This window comes from Sinocyclocheilus anshuiensis, unplaced genomic scaffold, assembly GCF_001515605.1.
Source record: "Sinocyclocheilus anshuiensis isolate Anshui unplaced genomic scaffold, SAMN03320099.WGS_v1.1 scaffold53, whole genome shotgun sequence".
In the NCBI taxonomy this organism is placed as follows: Eukaryota; Metazoa; Chordata; class Actinopteri; order Cypriniformes; family Cyprinidae; genus Sinocyclocheilus; species Sinocyclocheilus anshuiensis.
Window position 1 is genome coordinate 82,883 of NW_015537934.1, and position 15,442 is coordinate 98,324.

Sequence of the window (15,442 nt, forward strand, 5' to 3'; positions counted from 1 at the left end):
ACACACACACACACACGATCAGTTATACGAGCCGAACATATCCGTGAGAATAACTAGATTTGCATTTGTTGAAGGAAAACGCATAATAAAAATAAAGGTTATTTTCAGACTTCAGGTCTTAAATGTACAGAGCCCTGCACATGATTAAAAAACAAAATATCAAAGATGTTTCCATGACATATTAACTTGACAGTGAATTAATAAAAATGGCCATGATTCACCTTTTTATTAATTAAAAAAAAAAAAAAAAAATTAAAACAAGTGAACAAATTAGAACAACATGGCCACCAATCAATAAGTTGTGGAAATAAATACTTCATTTTTGGCCACAATGTTTTTTTTCCCCCTCTATATGTCACGTGCAGGGCAGGGTTATTATCGTTAATAAAAACTAAAATTATTAAAACATTTTTCTTTAATGAAATGAAGCTGAAATAAAATAAAATATAAATATAAGATGAAAAAGTTTCCAAGGCAACATTTCTAATTTTCATTTAGTTTAAGCACTAAAATTACTAACTGGAAATACTAAGTAAAAAATAAAACTGCACTAAAACTAAAACTGAAATAAAATTAAACCTAAATAGTAATATTTAAATAAACAAAAACTAATAAAAATGAAAAAAGCACATAAAATCACTCAACTAAATTTAAAATGAAAACTGAAAGTATAAAAGCTAATTCAAAACATGAATAAAGCTCTAATAGTATGTAGTAGAAGTCTGTGTGATTTGAGTGCAGTGCGAGTCAGGATGAAGCTGCACCTGTGCTGTGAGGATGAGGATGATGATGATGCTCGTGATGAAGTCTCCTCTCCTCCTCGAAGCGGCGGCTCATCTCATCTCGCTCCTCCTCCAGACGCGACAGGACAGAGTGAATAAACTCCTCCTACAACCGTCAGAGAACAGGACACAACTCACTTCAGAGAGAAACTTCATGTTTAACGAAGAAAACATTTCAGACGGAGCTTGAGTTCATCCTTCTGGATGTGATTGGATCATGAAAAGTGAGCTAATTAATTAAAATATTAATTTTAAATACGAATGTATTAAAATAATATTGCTATTAATAGCATTAATTGTTATTATTACCAATTAGTTTAATTAATCATTTAATAATTATTTTCTTAATGTAAAGTCATTTCAGAGGTGATATCAATTTTTATATATATTAAAAAAAAAGATTAATAAATTATTTTTTTATTATAATTATTTTTTTTATTAAAAAAAATTAACTTATTTGTATTTTTTTATATACAGAATGTTATTTACATATTACAGTTTTTAAATTATTTACTAGACAAATTGCCCGCTTGTTTTGTCAATGCTGATTATTAGAAAAATGCACTAAAAATAAATGCATTATTTTTAAAACTCAATTTTGACTGTAAATCTCCATATCCACACACATTTTGTATATTTGAATGGACTCACCATCTCTTCTCTGCTCTCGAAGTCTTCTGGGATGACGATGTGTGACTTCTGGAAGCTCTCTGGGAGAGAATGACTCTCCAGTCCATCACCTTAAAACATCAGCAGGGTAATCGTCAGTAGAGTCGGTGTGCTAAAACATGTTTCTCTCACACGCGTGAAGCGGGACTCACCGTCGTCTCTGTGTGACGTGTTCAGGGACGAGTTGTTTAGCAGCTCCTGCACCTCCGTCTTCAGCTCCTCGTTGTCTCTGGACAGCTGGTTCAGTTTCTCCTGCAGGAGGCAGTAATGCAGCACTGAGAGCGTGACTTTCTCATATTCACACCTCAACAACTTAGTGGAGCCACTGACACTGTTATCCAATCACCACAGAGCTCATTCACAGGTGTCTGTTTAAGCGTTGACACAAAACTGGAATTCTGACTTAAATACAAGACTTTGAAAATCATTGATTTACCACAATATTAAGAGCATAAAATCTGAAGAGTATCTAAGTTCATTTACTTTTGACCGGGAGCAGTGCTAGGAGTGGGCGAATGTTTTTATTAACATGCCTTGTATACATCACTGAGTTTTCATTAAAATCATTTCTATTAGAAGCGCAGATTTGCTGGTCTCAGTAAAACACTCCAGCCAGCACTTAAACGGCAAGATGCAGCTGCTTCAGGTATCTGTAATTTAGTCCTAATTAATCCCAATTTCCATCTGTCAAATTAGGTTTCTGAGCCCTGTCACTGTAAAGCAACACAGCAAATATAATTTTTAAAATCATAATATATGCATAATATGTATATATATTGTAATAAATGTAATATATTTACATTTACATCTCTTCCATCTTTATTTGACCCTCTAATTCTAGCACTCTCTATTCTAATTATATTCTTTAAACTCTATTTACTAACTGATTGTTTTCTTTAAAAAACAAAAAAACACTAGCTTCTCTAATATTTTTGTATTCTATCTATTTGTTTTCTTTTTATTTATTATACAATTAACAAAAGCAAAAAAAGGTGTTTATGTAATAAATAAATAAATAATAATTTTAAAGTAGAAATATATTATTGTTGTAATATAATTGCACCGTACAATAAAAAGTATATTATTTTACTATAATTATTCAATTATGGACTATTATAGACTAATAATTATTAAATTATGTTATTTTACAATAGTAAATAATTATTATTTGTACTTTTGTAGCAGGATTTAATTACTTGTAATTTAAATGTCTTCATTTGCAAGAGTTAAACCCTTGATTCAAAATATTAATAAAACTAATATTATCTCAATGATTTGAAACTATTTGTATCGTGAAAAGCATTATGCAAGTAAACGTGAATTGATACTAAAATACAGATTCAGCAAAGAACAAAATATTTTCTTGAAGTCCCCCTGAGATTTTTAGTAGTAATTATAATAATAACAATAATTCAACATGTTTGCGGTTCTCTGATGTTGGTTAATGGTCACATGACATGCAAGTTTTTTTTTTTTACAAAATTATTAATTAATAATTAATTATTTTGACTTTTGTAACTGGATTTAATAATTAAAAATGACTTAATTTATTCACTTGCAAAAGTTAAACACTTGAGCTTTTATTTTGCAAATGTGAAAAACCGGTGCACGCTGCGTTCCCGAATGCACATTAAATTCACCTCGTTTACTGTGTTCAGAGATGCTGAAAACACAGGATCATGAGCTGATTGTGTGCAAAAACAACTTAACAGCAAAACAACAGACTTTAATTCAAATGCACACTCCGTCAACTTGAAATCAGAGGGAAGAGAGAGCAAGAGGCCGCAGCTGGGAAAAAAAATTGCATTAAAAAAAAAAAAAATCTATATTTTTGCGACCACCAATGTGTTTAACTCTTTCCTCGCCAGCATTTTTGAAAAAAAGTTGCCAGCCACCGCCAGCGATTTTGATGATTTTCACTAAAATCTGATGTCCTTAAACATGAATATGCATTAAACCAAAATAAAGATCAGAGCCTCTACTTTTAAACAAAAAATCCGTTTTATTCTAGCTTAAAGCATTCTTTTTTTATCAACACTTGAATATAGGTAGGTTTCATAAAAATGCATAATTTTGAGCAAAAAGGTGAGAAAAATCACATTTTTATCAAAAACTTGATGGTGCAGATGTTCTCGCTCCGCCACCAGCTGCTGGTATCCAGCCGTGTACTGCTGCAGGTGAGCCAGACACTGATCCCTGTGCTCCTGCGCAGACGCCAGCTCTCCGCACTTCTCCTGCAGCTGATGAGAGGAAGAGCGGACAGAGTCGGGTTAGGAGCGCAGAGACTACAGCTGCGCAACCATCAGTATGCAGGGATTCCCTGAGGCGGTCTTCGTTTGAAGGACTTTTAACTATTAAATATCCCTGAAGTCCAAATGAAGGTGTGCAACGAATGCTGCTCCTTTTCCTTGGAAGTTGGTACCAGTAAATGATTTCAGGGGAGTTTTAAATGATTCGGCTGATTGTAGCCGATTTGACTGATAATTTATGAGATGAATGTGATGTAAAAACTTGACTAATTCCTAAATTCAAGCTTTTTTCCCGTTTAAATAAAGAATAAATGGAAAATTCGCAGACTTTTTTGTCAGCTGAATCCCTTTAAGCTAAAATATTTACTTGAAATCTCCCTGAAATTTAAAGTTAATAGCACCATATCGGTATCGGCCGATAAATGTAAATTTTTCTGTTATCGTTATCGAACCGATAAGAGAATTTGGCCAATTTATTATAAAAAATTATATAAATTTTTCGGCCAACATATCGGTTATCGGCTTTCATATTTAAAGAATTATCGTATCGGCCTAAATTTTCATATCTGTGCATCCCTATCAATAATTTAAGACATTCACATGGTGTGAATATTTTATAAAAAAAATTTTTATTTGTTTGTGTTTTATTTTGACTTTGTAGCTGAATTTAATAATTATATATATTTATTATTAGTATATTATCATTATGTTGATAATGTTGTTGTTTTAACTTCTTATGTTTCATAAAAATCAAGACAGAAATACAGTACGGTTTTAAATTAAAACTGTGCTTTGAATATTAGATAATTATAATAATTTTATTTCACACTACAAGTTGCAAAACGAATAATTATGTCTTAAATTTTGCACTTTCACATGTTCAAACCTGAGGTTTTGACATTTAAAATCCTTGAGCTTTTATTTTGGTGGAATATCAGTGAAATTCTGCAAAGCTTCCGTCCACAGACATGGAAACCGTGTGAAGTCTGCTGCGTTTAGTGTGAGTCAAGCCGTTAAAAACACTGTCGCGTGTAAATGAAAAATGAAAACCTGCTTCTACACAACATCTTCTCCTTTGATTTGTATGCGGACACAAACCTGTTCTTTGGCACCGTGCAGATCTTCCTGCAGCTGACCAATCTTACGAGCGATCTCCTTCTTGATGTGCTGCTCGGACTGCAGAGCGCTGGTCAGCTCCATGTTCTCATTGGTCTGGAGGAGGACAGAGGTCAGAGGTCAGAGGTCGTGTCCACTTACTCGTGTACGTACACTACCGGTCAAAAGTTTGGGATCAGAACGATTTTTAATGTTTTTACAGGAGTATCTTCTGCTCATCAAGGCTGCATTTATTTGATCCAAAATACAGGAAGAAATGTAATATTGTGAAATATTATTACGATGTAAAAACGGTTTTCTATTTTAATATGCATTAAAATCTAATTTATTCCTGTGATCAAAGCTCAGCATCATTACTCCAGTCTTCAGTGTCACATGATCTTCAGAAATCATTCTAATATGCTGATTTATTATCAGCTGTGCTGCTTAATATTTTTATGGAACCTGTGATACTTTTTTCAGGATTCTTTGATGAATAAAAAGTTAAAAAGAAGAGCATTTATTTAAAATAGAAATCTTTTCTAACAATATACACTACTACTATATTTGTTTTTTTTTAAAGAAATTAAAACTTTTATTCAGCGAGGATGTTAAATTGTTAAGAAGTGATAGCGAAGATTTATATTGTTAGAAAAGATTTATATTTTGAATAAATGCTGTTCTTTTAAACTTTTTATTCATCAAAGAATCCTGAAAAAAGTATCACAGCTTCCAAAAAAAGATATTTGTCAGCACAACTGTTGATAATTCTGATAATAAATCAGCATATTAGAATGATTTCTGAAGATCATGTGACACTTTATTCTGGAGTAATGATGATGGAAATTCAGCTTTGCATCACAGAAATAAATTATATTTTAAAGGATATTAAAATAGAAACCATTATTTTATATTGTAATAACATTTTGCAAGATTATTGTTTTTTTCTGTATTTTTGATCAAATAAATGCAGCCTTGATGAGCAGAAGAGACTTCTTTAAAAACATTACAAGTCTTACTGAACCCAAACTTCTGAGCGGTAGTGTAGGTCATCTGTCACTGGAGCTCACCAGCTTGACGAAGCCGTTCTGCAGCTCGGCCAGCTGGTCTTTGAGGTCTCGGTTCTGGGCCAGGGCTCTGCTGATGGTGGCCTTGTCGCTCTGGACATCCTCCAGAATCTGGAGTCGATCCTGAGCCTCTTCAGCGGCGCGTTCTGCGTGTCTCTCCAGTTCTTCCAGCCTCACTTCCTGTTCCTGCACCAGTCGGCTCAGCTGCTCGTTGTCTCGCACCTTCAGGACACAACAGAGCGTGCAAATGAGTGTCTGATCTAATAACTCCTGACATGCTAGGGTTTCACTGGCAATATCAAATTAAGCAACACTGTGAATATTGTGTGTCATGTTCACATAATGTGGCACTTTTTAGACCAGAGTATTTTCTTAAATGTATAAAGTCATTCCAAAGCAAACACATGAATACTGAGATTTACTGAAAGCCTTAAAGCCCTGATATTCAATTTTTATTAAAACTGTTTTTTTTTTTTTTACACTTATATCACCTGCACAGGTCTTAAATGTCTCCGTGCTGCATCTCAACACATACGCACACATTTCTAACAAAGCTTACACTTCCAGTATTTATTTCAAATGCATGGCTAAAAGTTAAGGTTAAAAATAGATGCAGATTAACAGCCTCGGCTATAAAATAGCTTAAGATGACTTAAAATAAGACAAAACAACAAAAAAATCTTATTTTAGATATTAAAGATATTATGTTAATTTACTCCCAACAACTGTACTGTGTGCATTTTTATTTTATTTATTTATTTTTCTTAACCTTAATCCTTATCCAGTAAACCAACTGTAAAACCAACTTAAAATAAGTTTAAAAAACAAAACTAGGGCCAGGGGCCCTTCGAATATTGTTATGGAGAATGAAGAGGCCTTGGAGTCAAAAAGGCTGGTCTAATGCGTTTAAAAATATTTAGTCATTCAAATATACTGCAGTAAGAATGCACATACTGCATGATCTAGTACAGGGGTGGCAAACGTCGGTCCTGGAGAGCCGCAGCCCTGCAGAGTTTTGCTTCAACCCTAATAAAACACATCTTCACTTGTAAATTTAGAAAAACATGAGTCAGTTGTGCAGTTTTTAAGACCAAAATGCACTTCAGTATAAATGCGTGCGTCACATGGTCAGGGTAGGTCACCTGTGCTTGGTACTGCAGACTGAGAGCGTCTCTCTCCTCCTGAAGGCTGCTGATGGTTTCCTGAAGGGCCAGTTCACTTTCTGAAGGGCCTGAGGCCTGTGACACGGCCTGCAGCTCCTGCTCTTTACTCATCAGAGCTGCGGACACAAGACAAACCTGTCATGCTCCTGTCTGAAGACTGAAAGGCCAGAAACATACTCAAGCTGGCAGAGACGGGAGTATTTTTGTAGAGTAATGTTTTGGTTATTTCCTCACTTCAGACCTGAATGTTCATTCTGGACATTTATTTTTTTGGCAGGTGGGGGAAAAGGCACTTTATTGTGTCATGATCACTGAGAATGGGACGTGAAGGGTGTGTATGTCTTGTCTCATACCTGCAGCGTTCTCCAGCTCTGTGATTTTCTCCTGCAGCTCCTGAATCTGAGCAGCAGTGCTGTCACGCTCCTCTGACATCAGACGCACCTACACACACACACACAGAGAGACACACACACACACACACACACACACACACACAGAGACACAGACACACACACACTCTCAGGATCAACACACTACATAATTGCACTGTAAAATTGAATTATTATACTCAATTTTTTTAGATTACATTATTATTACAAAAGTAATACTACTTATTTTATTTAATATTTTAATAATAATAATAATAATGATGATGACGATTAAAAAGATAATTATGATTATTTTTGTTGTTAATTGTTTTAAATCCATATTAAATTGGTAAAAATCAGTGGCCTGTTTGTTTATTTTATGGTTGCTGAAAGAGGTTTGAGTTGGTTGTTGTAAAGAGTGAACCCAAGTTTGAAAGCCTTTAAAAAAGCAACTATTTTTGCCATTTTTCTGTCTGGATGTCTAAGCAGCAGCAATATGAGATGTTAAATGTTAATCATATGACAGTTCAAATCAGTGTTGTTTTTTATCAGTGAGATACTATAAAAGTTTTTATTAATATTCTGAATTAGTTTTTAATTTTATATTTTCTGTTTTCACTTTAATTTTGCTGTCATTTTTTTTATATTTATTTATTTATTACTTTTTTATTAATATTCTGAATTCGTTTTTATTTTTATATTTTCTGTTTTCCTTTTAATTTTGCTGTCATTTTTTTTTTTAGTAAATTACATAAAATATAATAAGTTGGTTTTTATTTAATTTCAGTTAAAGTTTATTTAATTTCAAGCATCAAAAGCTTTTTTTATGGTTTTAGATTTAGTTAACTATAACAATCCTGGTTCAAAAATTATAATAATTTTTTCCAAACATTTCAGCCCTAAAAGGATGGTTTGCACTCAAAAAAAGTTCAGCTTTTTAAAATTTAGTTTTCTATGCAAATTCACTCCCCGACAAAATCATTTTAGAATTATTAATTCTTTCCGAAACATTCCAAAATATTTGAGTCATTTGGTCCGTTTTCATACTGTAATATATAAATCACTAGTGGTGTCAAAATTAGCACGTTAACGCAGGCGATTAATTTTTTTCAGTTTAATGCGTTAAAAATATTTAACTCAATTAACACAGGGGCGGGGCTAGGGTTGGCCACCCCACTCACAACTGCTGCTTCTGTCACTTTTTCTCTTGACAAGAAGTGCATTTATTCAGTCGCAGAACGACTGAGAACGGGAGACGTTTCAGACGCGCGCTCCACTTCACTTCAGCGCCAGGCGCGAGTCAAGCGAGCGCGGAAACGGTACTGTGCTCACAGCGCGTGCTCTTCAATTACACGCACAAAGGTGCCGGCGCGCACTGTAGTCTGTATCCTTTCATATCAAAGAGCGAAATAATTAAAAAAAGATGCCACTAAACAAATATTTAAAAATATACCGTCTTTATGTTGTTTGTACATTCATTTGAAGATTGAATGTGAAATTATTGCAATATAAAAGAATATTTAAAAACTTTAATGTTAGGTGGGATTAATCGCGATTAATTTCAGAAAAATGTGCGATTAATTTTTTAATCGATTGATAGCACTAATAATCACAAAAAAAAATTACAACCATTTTTTTTTGCAATAGGTGTTTACCTGAGACAGAAGCTGTTCTGTTTTGTCCCTCCACAAGCGTCCCTCCTCCTGTATCTGTCCAGAGTACTGATCTCTCTCCACCTGCAGCTGAGCCACCGACTCCATCAGCTGCGCGCACACACACACACACACACACACAGACAGAGACACACACAGACAGACACACACACACACACCAACAGACAGACAGACAGACAGACAGACAGACACACACACACACACAGAGACAGACACACACACAGAGAGACACACACACACACAGAGACAGACACACACACAGAGAGACACACACACACACAGAGACAGACACACACACAGAGAGACACACACACACACAGAGACAGACACACACACAGAGAGACACACACACACACAGAGACAGACACACACACAGAGAGACACACACACACACAGAGACAGACACACACACAGAGAGACACACACACACACAGAGACACACACAGACAGACACACACACACACACACACACACACAGAGACACACACAAACACACAGAGACACACACACACACAACACCGGGAAACTTAGCACAACGTTCACAATGACTAACAGAGAAACATTTCCCACATTACAGCAGCACACACCTGAGCCGCGTGAGCCTCTAACTGGTGTTTCTCTTCCAGGAGGAGCTGAACCTGCTGCCCTTCAGACGGAGGACCCGACTGACTGGAGAACTGCAGGAGTGATTTGAAAAGGCATTTCGTGTCACAGGAACTACAGCGAGTGCACAGTAAATGTGTAAAGCGTCTCCTCACCTGCTGCAGCATGACGTCGGCCATCTCCAGCCGCTTATGGAGCTCATCAACCTCCTGCTTCAAGCCGTTGTTCTCGTTTACTCTCAGCTTGAGCTGCTCGGACAGCTCTGAGCTCTGCTGTCTGGACTCCTCGCTCACATTACTGACAGACACAGAGACCATATTCATGCAGCACACACTCACATCGCATCTGCTGCTAGAGGAGTAAAAAACAACACAACTGTCTTACCTAAACCGGAAGACTTCCAATCGTAGACTGTCCCGCTCCTTCTCAAGCTCTTTATTATGCTGCAGAAAAAAAGCAAACGAGGATTTCTGAGCTTGAACGGAGTCGTTCTGTCAAACACAGCTGATGATGAAGACAAACCGAGGATCTGGTACCTTCTCAAACTGCTTCTGTTGTGTAGAGACTGTAGATAGCGTCCTCTCGAGCTCAGACACTCGCTGTTTACTGGCCTGCAGCCGCGAGCTCAGGTCTTCTGCCTCTCCTGCTCAAACACACAGCAAATAAAGATATATCCGGTTCATACTTTACCACATGCAGAAATGAAATTATATTTTGCATGAAGAAAAATAAGTCTTTTTTTTTTTTAAGCATAATGAGTTTTTTTTTTATAATTGACAAAAACCTAATTATAGCTGTCACTGAGATTTCAATTGTACTAATGTAAATTGTTTTATTTTTCTCCAATTACATATATTCATTAAAAAGTTTTTCGTTCTTAAAAGACCGACTGAGTTCAGTTATATTTTGGAAAATCCTATTTACAGGCATTAATATGTATATTACTAGATTATTATAATTTTTACAGCTTCAATTCAGATTGGCAATGCAATTAACAAACTTATAACTGCCAATGAGATTCTCATAAGATTTTTATCAATGTAACAGAGATGCACGATATCCGATATTTTTCAACTCATTTTGGCCGATACCAATATATTTCCTTTTGTTTGGAAACAACACCAAGTCTCTCCTGTGCAGAGATTATAAACAAATTATTTTTTTTATTTTGGTTAGTTTTTAACAAAAACTTACTTTTGAGAATTAAATAAACAATGAAGTTCTTTTATAATAAGATTACATTGTAAGCTTTGAAAATAACTATAAAGCAATCCTTAATATTTGATTTGAATATTTAACATGTGTAGATGGTCTAAATCAAAAGAGTTCTGAAAAATCTTTTAGAACTCCTTGTATTTAAGTTTTCATAATCCAAAACATATTACACATTAATGAATGAATCTGTGTGTGTGTGTGTGTATATATATATAAATTATTTAATTTACAAGTGTCTTGTTTGTGATTTTTATACCTTCTGACCTTTAAATCAATCCATCCTTGTGATTTTATGACATTAATTACTGCTTTATTTAATCAGAAACACAATCTTAACGTTATTTGTTTGGACTGTTGACTATCGCACACCGGATGCCTCATTCTGTACTCGCATTCTCAGATTAAATGCTCAAAACAGTGAATCTAATCATCATTCAGAAAAAGGTTCGCTTCAAGAATGAGCCACACTGCTGACGTGATCTTATCGCTAGCACTCCCTGAGCACATGTGAGTTACTCGTCTTATCGGTAAGGCATATCGGCATAATTTTTCATATTGGGCCGATACAGACATTTTAAAGGGGTTATAGGATGCCCATTTTCCAGAAGTTGATATGATTCTTTGGGGTCTTAATGAAAAGTCTGTAACATAGCTTGGTTAAAATTTCTCAATGGTAGTGTAAAAACACCTTTTTTACCCTGTCAAAAACATTTTGTAGCATGTTCCTTTAAATGTTTTGCAGCCGTTTTGTAGCATGTTCCTTTAAATGTTAATGAGCTCTGCTGACCCCGCCCCTCTCTTCCGAGCTGCTCTCAGAGAGACTGTTTACTTTAGCCGCATTCATCGTGAAACTTGCTAATTAGCACATTATTAGGAAAGGCGATTTGCAAAGATTCATTACAAAATATTATACTCACTTCTTCTGCAGGTGAAGCTGGATCACGATTGATTCGCGCGAACAAACGCATTTAGGTAGATCGGGGCAGCTCAGATGTCGGGAGTAAATGACGACTGCTGTTCATTATTACATCCAACAACATAACACCTCAATCACTTAGGAGTCATTCTTGTCTACATCTGCTCCGGCGGTGAAACAATGGCGGACTGATGACAGTCACTCAGGGCGGAGCTAAGGTAAGACACCAGTCCAGTCTGTGCTGAAACGCTACTGTCAATCAAACTATCGTGGGAGGGGCCTGTCTGTGTGACGTCACACCGACAGGCATCTCAGATCGGCTCGATTTGAGAAAGGGGTAAAAATTTGAGCAGATTTAAAAAAAAACAAAAAAAAACACTGGGTGGTTTGTACCATTATAGGGTGGTTGTGTGTACACACTGCCAACACACATTTCAGTTCAAACAACTTGTAAAAGTGCATGTAGCATCCTATGACCCCTTTAAGTCATTATTGGCCGATTTCAATAACGTTCTGATAATATCGTGCATCCTTACAATGTAATAATTTTTACTGCATTATGGTAAAGAAATTATTATTATAAAGTTATCGTTTTCTTATTTAAATCAAGACAATACAACAAATACAATCATGACGTACTTGGTTGTAATTTTCTTGGTTTAAATTGTATATTTTACACATGACCTACATCCTACACATAATGTTTACATGTTTTTTGAGAATCACCCAAATAATATTTTGCATGATTCTGAGCATGTGGCATTTCTCTCTCTCTCACACACACACACACACACACACACACACACACACACTCTCACACACTCTCACACACTCTCACACACTCTCACCTGTCTTGTGTCGCACTGCCTGCTGTGTGTAAGACAGAGCCGTCTGTAGCTCTGATTTCTCAGACACCAGGATGCCGATGGTCTGAATGTGAACCTGAATGTGGACAACATGCATCATTAAACACATGAAACCTTACGTTTGCATAACAGCACTGACATCAAGTTAACGTAAACTAAATTACATTCAACAGTAAATGAGTTCTGCTGTCGATAAAACATCTGATTTCTTTCGAATTAAATGCATTTATTAATACATTTTTCCTTAAAAGACCAACTGAGTTCACTACCTTTTGGAAAATCCGATTTAAAAGCAAATCTCAGAAAATTAAAATTAGGATTAATATTGTTTTTATAGATAGAATTCAGGCCACATCTAATGTGCTTTAAAACTAGTCAATGTGAACCATGCATATAATGGTAATTATTCCTTATTCTGAATTTTTCCTCCTTCAGACTGAGATCGAGATTTCACACATCTGCATTCAGAGGTTTATTCACTTCAGTGCGTTATTTCTAGAGATGAGAGTCTGTCTCTATGTTTATCTAGTCTGTTCTGAGTCAATCCTTTTGTTCTGATTTCAGTTTCAGTGAACAAATGACTACGGTACAACATTTGAAGTATTGTTGGTTTCCATATTATCAACAAGTTCCTGAGAAGTCAGATTTGTTTGAAGTGAGTGAATTTGCTCAGTCAGTTTGTTCTATAATATATAAGACCTGTTCAACATAAATGCGGCCAAATATTGCGTCGCTGATGGTCCCAGCATGCTTATTTATCAGCGAACAGAACATGACTTCAGTCCCGTGTAATCTGTTCACCTGTAGCTGTTCACGTATCGCTCCCTGCTCCTTAGTGAACTTCTGCTCAAACTCTTTCCGCTCCTGATGAGAAGAGATTACACACAATAAGAGAAGTCGCTCATTAATAAACCATAAATGAGCCACCTAATAACACTGCTGGCAGCTTACTGTACCTTCTGTAGTTGATCAGAAAGCTCCTGAGACTGCTTCGTCTGAAAACAACGAGCAAATCATGTGTGTTTATTAAAAAATAAATCCGTAAACCAGCACTTTAAACAGGGACCTGACAGTTAATACAGGTTATTGCTTAATTAAGACGATATGAATTCAAAATGTACCTTATTCACTTTAAATCTCATTGTGCAAATATCTGATTTGATAAATGCTCTTTAAAACCTTCTGAGGCAACACAGAAGGGGAAAAAAAAATTATTGACTAATATTATTAATATTAACTACTAACATCAAATGCTAACATGTGTAATCCAATCCAAATCTTACTAAAATAATTAAACAAAAGTAAAAAAGTTTTATTGTGTATTAATAGTAACTATTTAACCATTTAAAGTGAAGTATATTCACAATACAGCATGACCTCTCAAATAGAGTAAAGCAATGTAATTGTGTCTGAATAAATGTTAATTATATGTGTGTGTTTATTAATACTATCAGTTCACAAAGAATGCAATCTTGAATTTCTAATCAAAGAATTGCTTAGGGCTGTCAAAATGACTGAAAATCTAAATTGGAATTTTCCACTTAAATATAATCAAAATTAGAATTATATTCGAATTTAAAAGGCATAATTTCAGTTAGAGGGAAAAAAGCTTTTGACTTCTCTCCTGAGGCCACAAGAGGGCGCATCGAGCAAAATATTATGCACGTTTCTTCAAAGCGTAATAAAATAACACGACTATCTTTCAAAAAAAGTGCATAATGTTTAAAATAATGTTTATAAACCATATATAATTAATAAAGTTGCTTAAACAATTAGAAAAAAAAAACAGCACCATGCATGTATGTATAGTTTAATACAAAGGACCGAAAACCAATCACAAAGAGTAGGCTACTTTCTTCATTTAAAATAATGAGATACAGTGGGATGGGGGAAAACCGCCATAACGTCTTGAGACATGTTTTTTTAAAAGTTGAACTTTCATTAATATTACATGGCTTTCTAAACATGCCGCTCTCTGCGAGACGCGAGTGCAACGCTGATAAGATGCCCCGCTAGAAAATGTGATAAATATACGTTCTGTGTGAATGGCTTGGTTTCAGTTTCGCCATAGACAACATCTTCGCCACACTGATGCTCTCGTTTTCCGCAATATATTGAATGAACGTAGCAGCGCCGCATCTAGTGGGTTCAACTGGATAGGCTAACAAAAGCATTACAATGCAATGACACTTACATTGTCGTCGCATTTCGTGCGCCACTGATAAAGCTGCCTGACGGCTGACGCAGACCTAAAATTCCAATGCAACGTTTTTGCATTCGAATGTGGATTTTTTTTTTATTCAACGAATATTCTAAATTCTACATTTTTTTTTGACAGCCCTAGTTCCTCTTTTGTAATTCACTTTGGACAAAAGCATCTGCTAAATTAATAAATGTAAAAGTTATCATCTAAACTTAGGCTAAAGTTCATGGACAAACAATTTAAAAACTATAAACTGAAACAATGTTGCATGTTAAAAGTAGCAACAGTAGCAACCAATGCTGCATCTTCAAAAACTCCATTGTGTTGCACTCTGTTATTGAACGCGTGTGAACTACAGCATGGGACGTTATATTTTCATGTATCACACACACACTGACACTCTTACCAGCGTCTCGAGTTTGGATGTGAGCTGGGCGTTCGTGAGCGCGCTGGAGTCCAGAGCCGCTGCCAGCTCCTGGTTGCGAGTCTGACGTGTCGACATGCACAGAGAAACACAGAGAGAGAGAGAGAGAGAGAGAGATAAGGTGATAAGGTGTAAAAAAGAATCTGTTA

At 35.5% G+C, this 15,442-nt stretch overlaps 1 protein-coding gene across 1 annotated transcript in view; it reads right to left on the reverse strand.

The window, feature by feature from the left end:
* LOC107658391 (golgin subfamily A member 2-like) overlaps positions 1-15,442 on the reverse strand; it is a 33,044-nt gene that overhangs the window by 4,978 nt on the left and 12,624 nt on the right. Inside the window, exons 8-24 of the mRNA XM_016446920.1 lie at positions 15,276-15,356; positions 13,623-13,661; positions 13,468-13,530; positions 12,649-12,742; positions 10,206-10,312; positions 10,054-10,112; positions 9,825-9,966; positions 9,654-9,743; positions 9,049-9,156; positions 7,379-7,466; positions 7,005-7,141; positions 5,866-6,084; positions 4,799-4,912; positions 3,551-3,691; positions 1,604-1,763; positions 1,434-1,522; positions 765-888 (exon numbers count right to left, since the gene is read on the reverse strand). Coding sequence (XP_016302406.1) covers positions 765-888; positions 1,434-1,522; positions 1,604-1,763; positions 3,551-3,691; positions 4,799-4,912; positions 5,866-6,084; positions 7,005-7,141; positions 7,379-7,466; positions 9,049-9,156; positions 9,654-9,743; positions 9,825-9,966; positions 10,054-10,112; positions 10,206-10,312; positions 12,649-12,742; positions 13,468-13,530; positions 13,623-13,661; positions 15,276-15,356 — 1,855 coding nt within the window. The remainder of the gene's footprint in view (positions 1-764; positions 889-1,433; positions 1,523-1,603; positions 1,764-3,550; positions 3,692-4,798; positions 4,913-5,865; positions 6,085-7,004; positions 7,142-7,378; positions 7,467-9,048; positions 9,157-9,653; positions 9,744-9,824; positions 9,967-10,053; positions 10,113-10,205; positions 10,313-12,648; positions 12,743-13,467; positions 13,531-13,622; positions 13,662-15,275; positions 15,357-15,442) is intronic.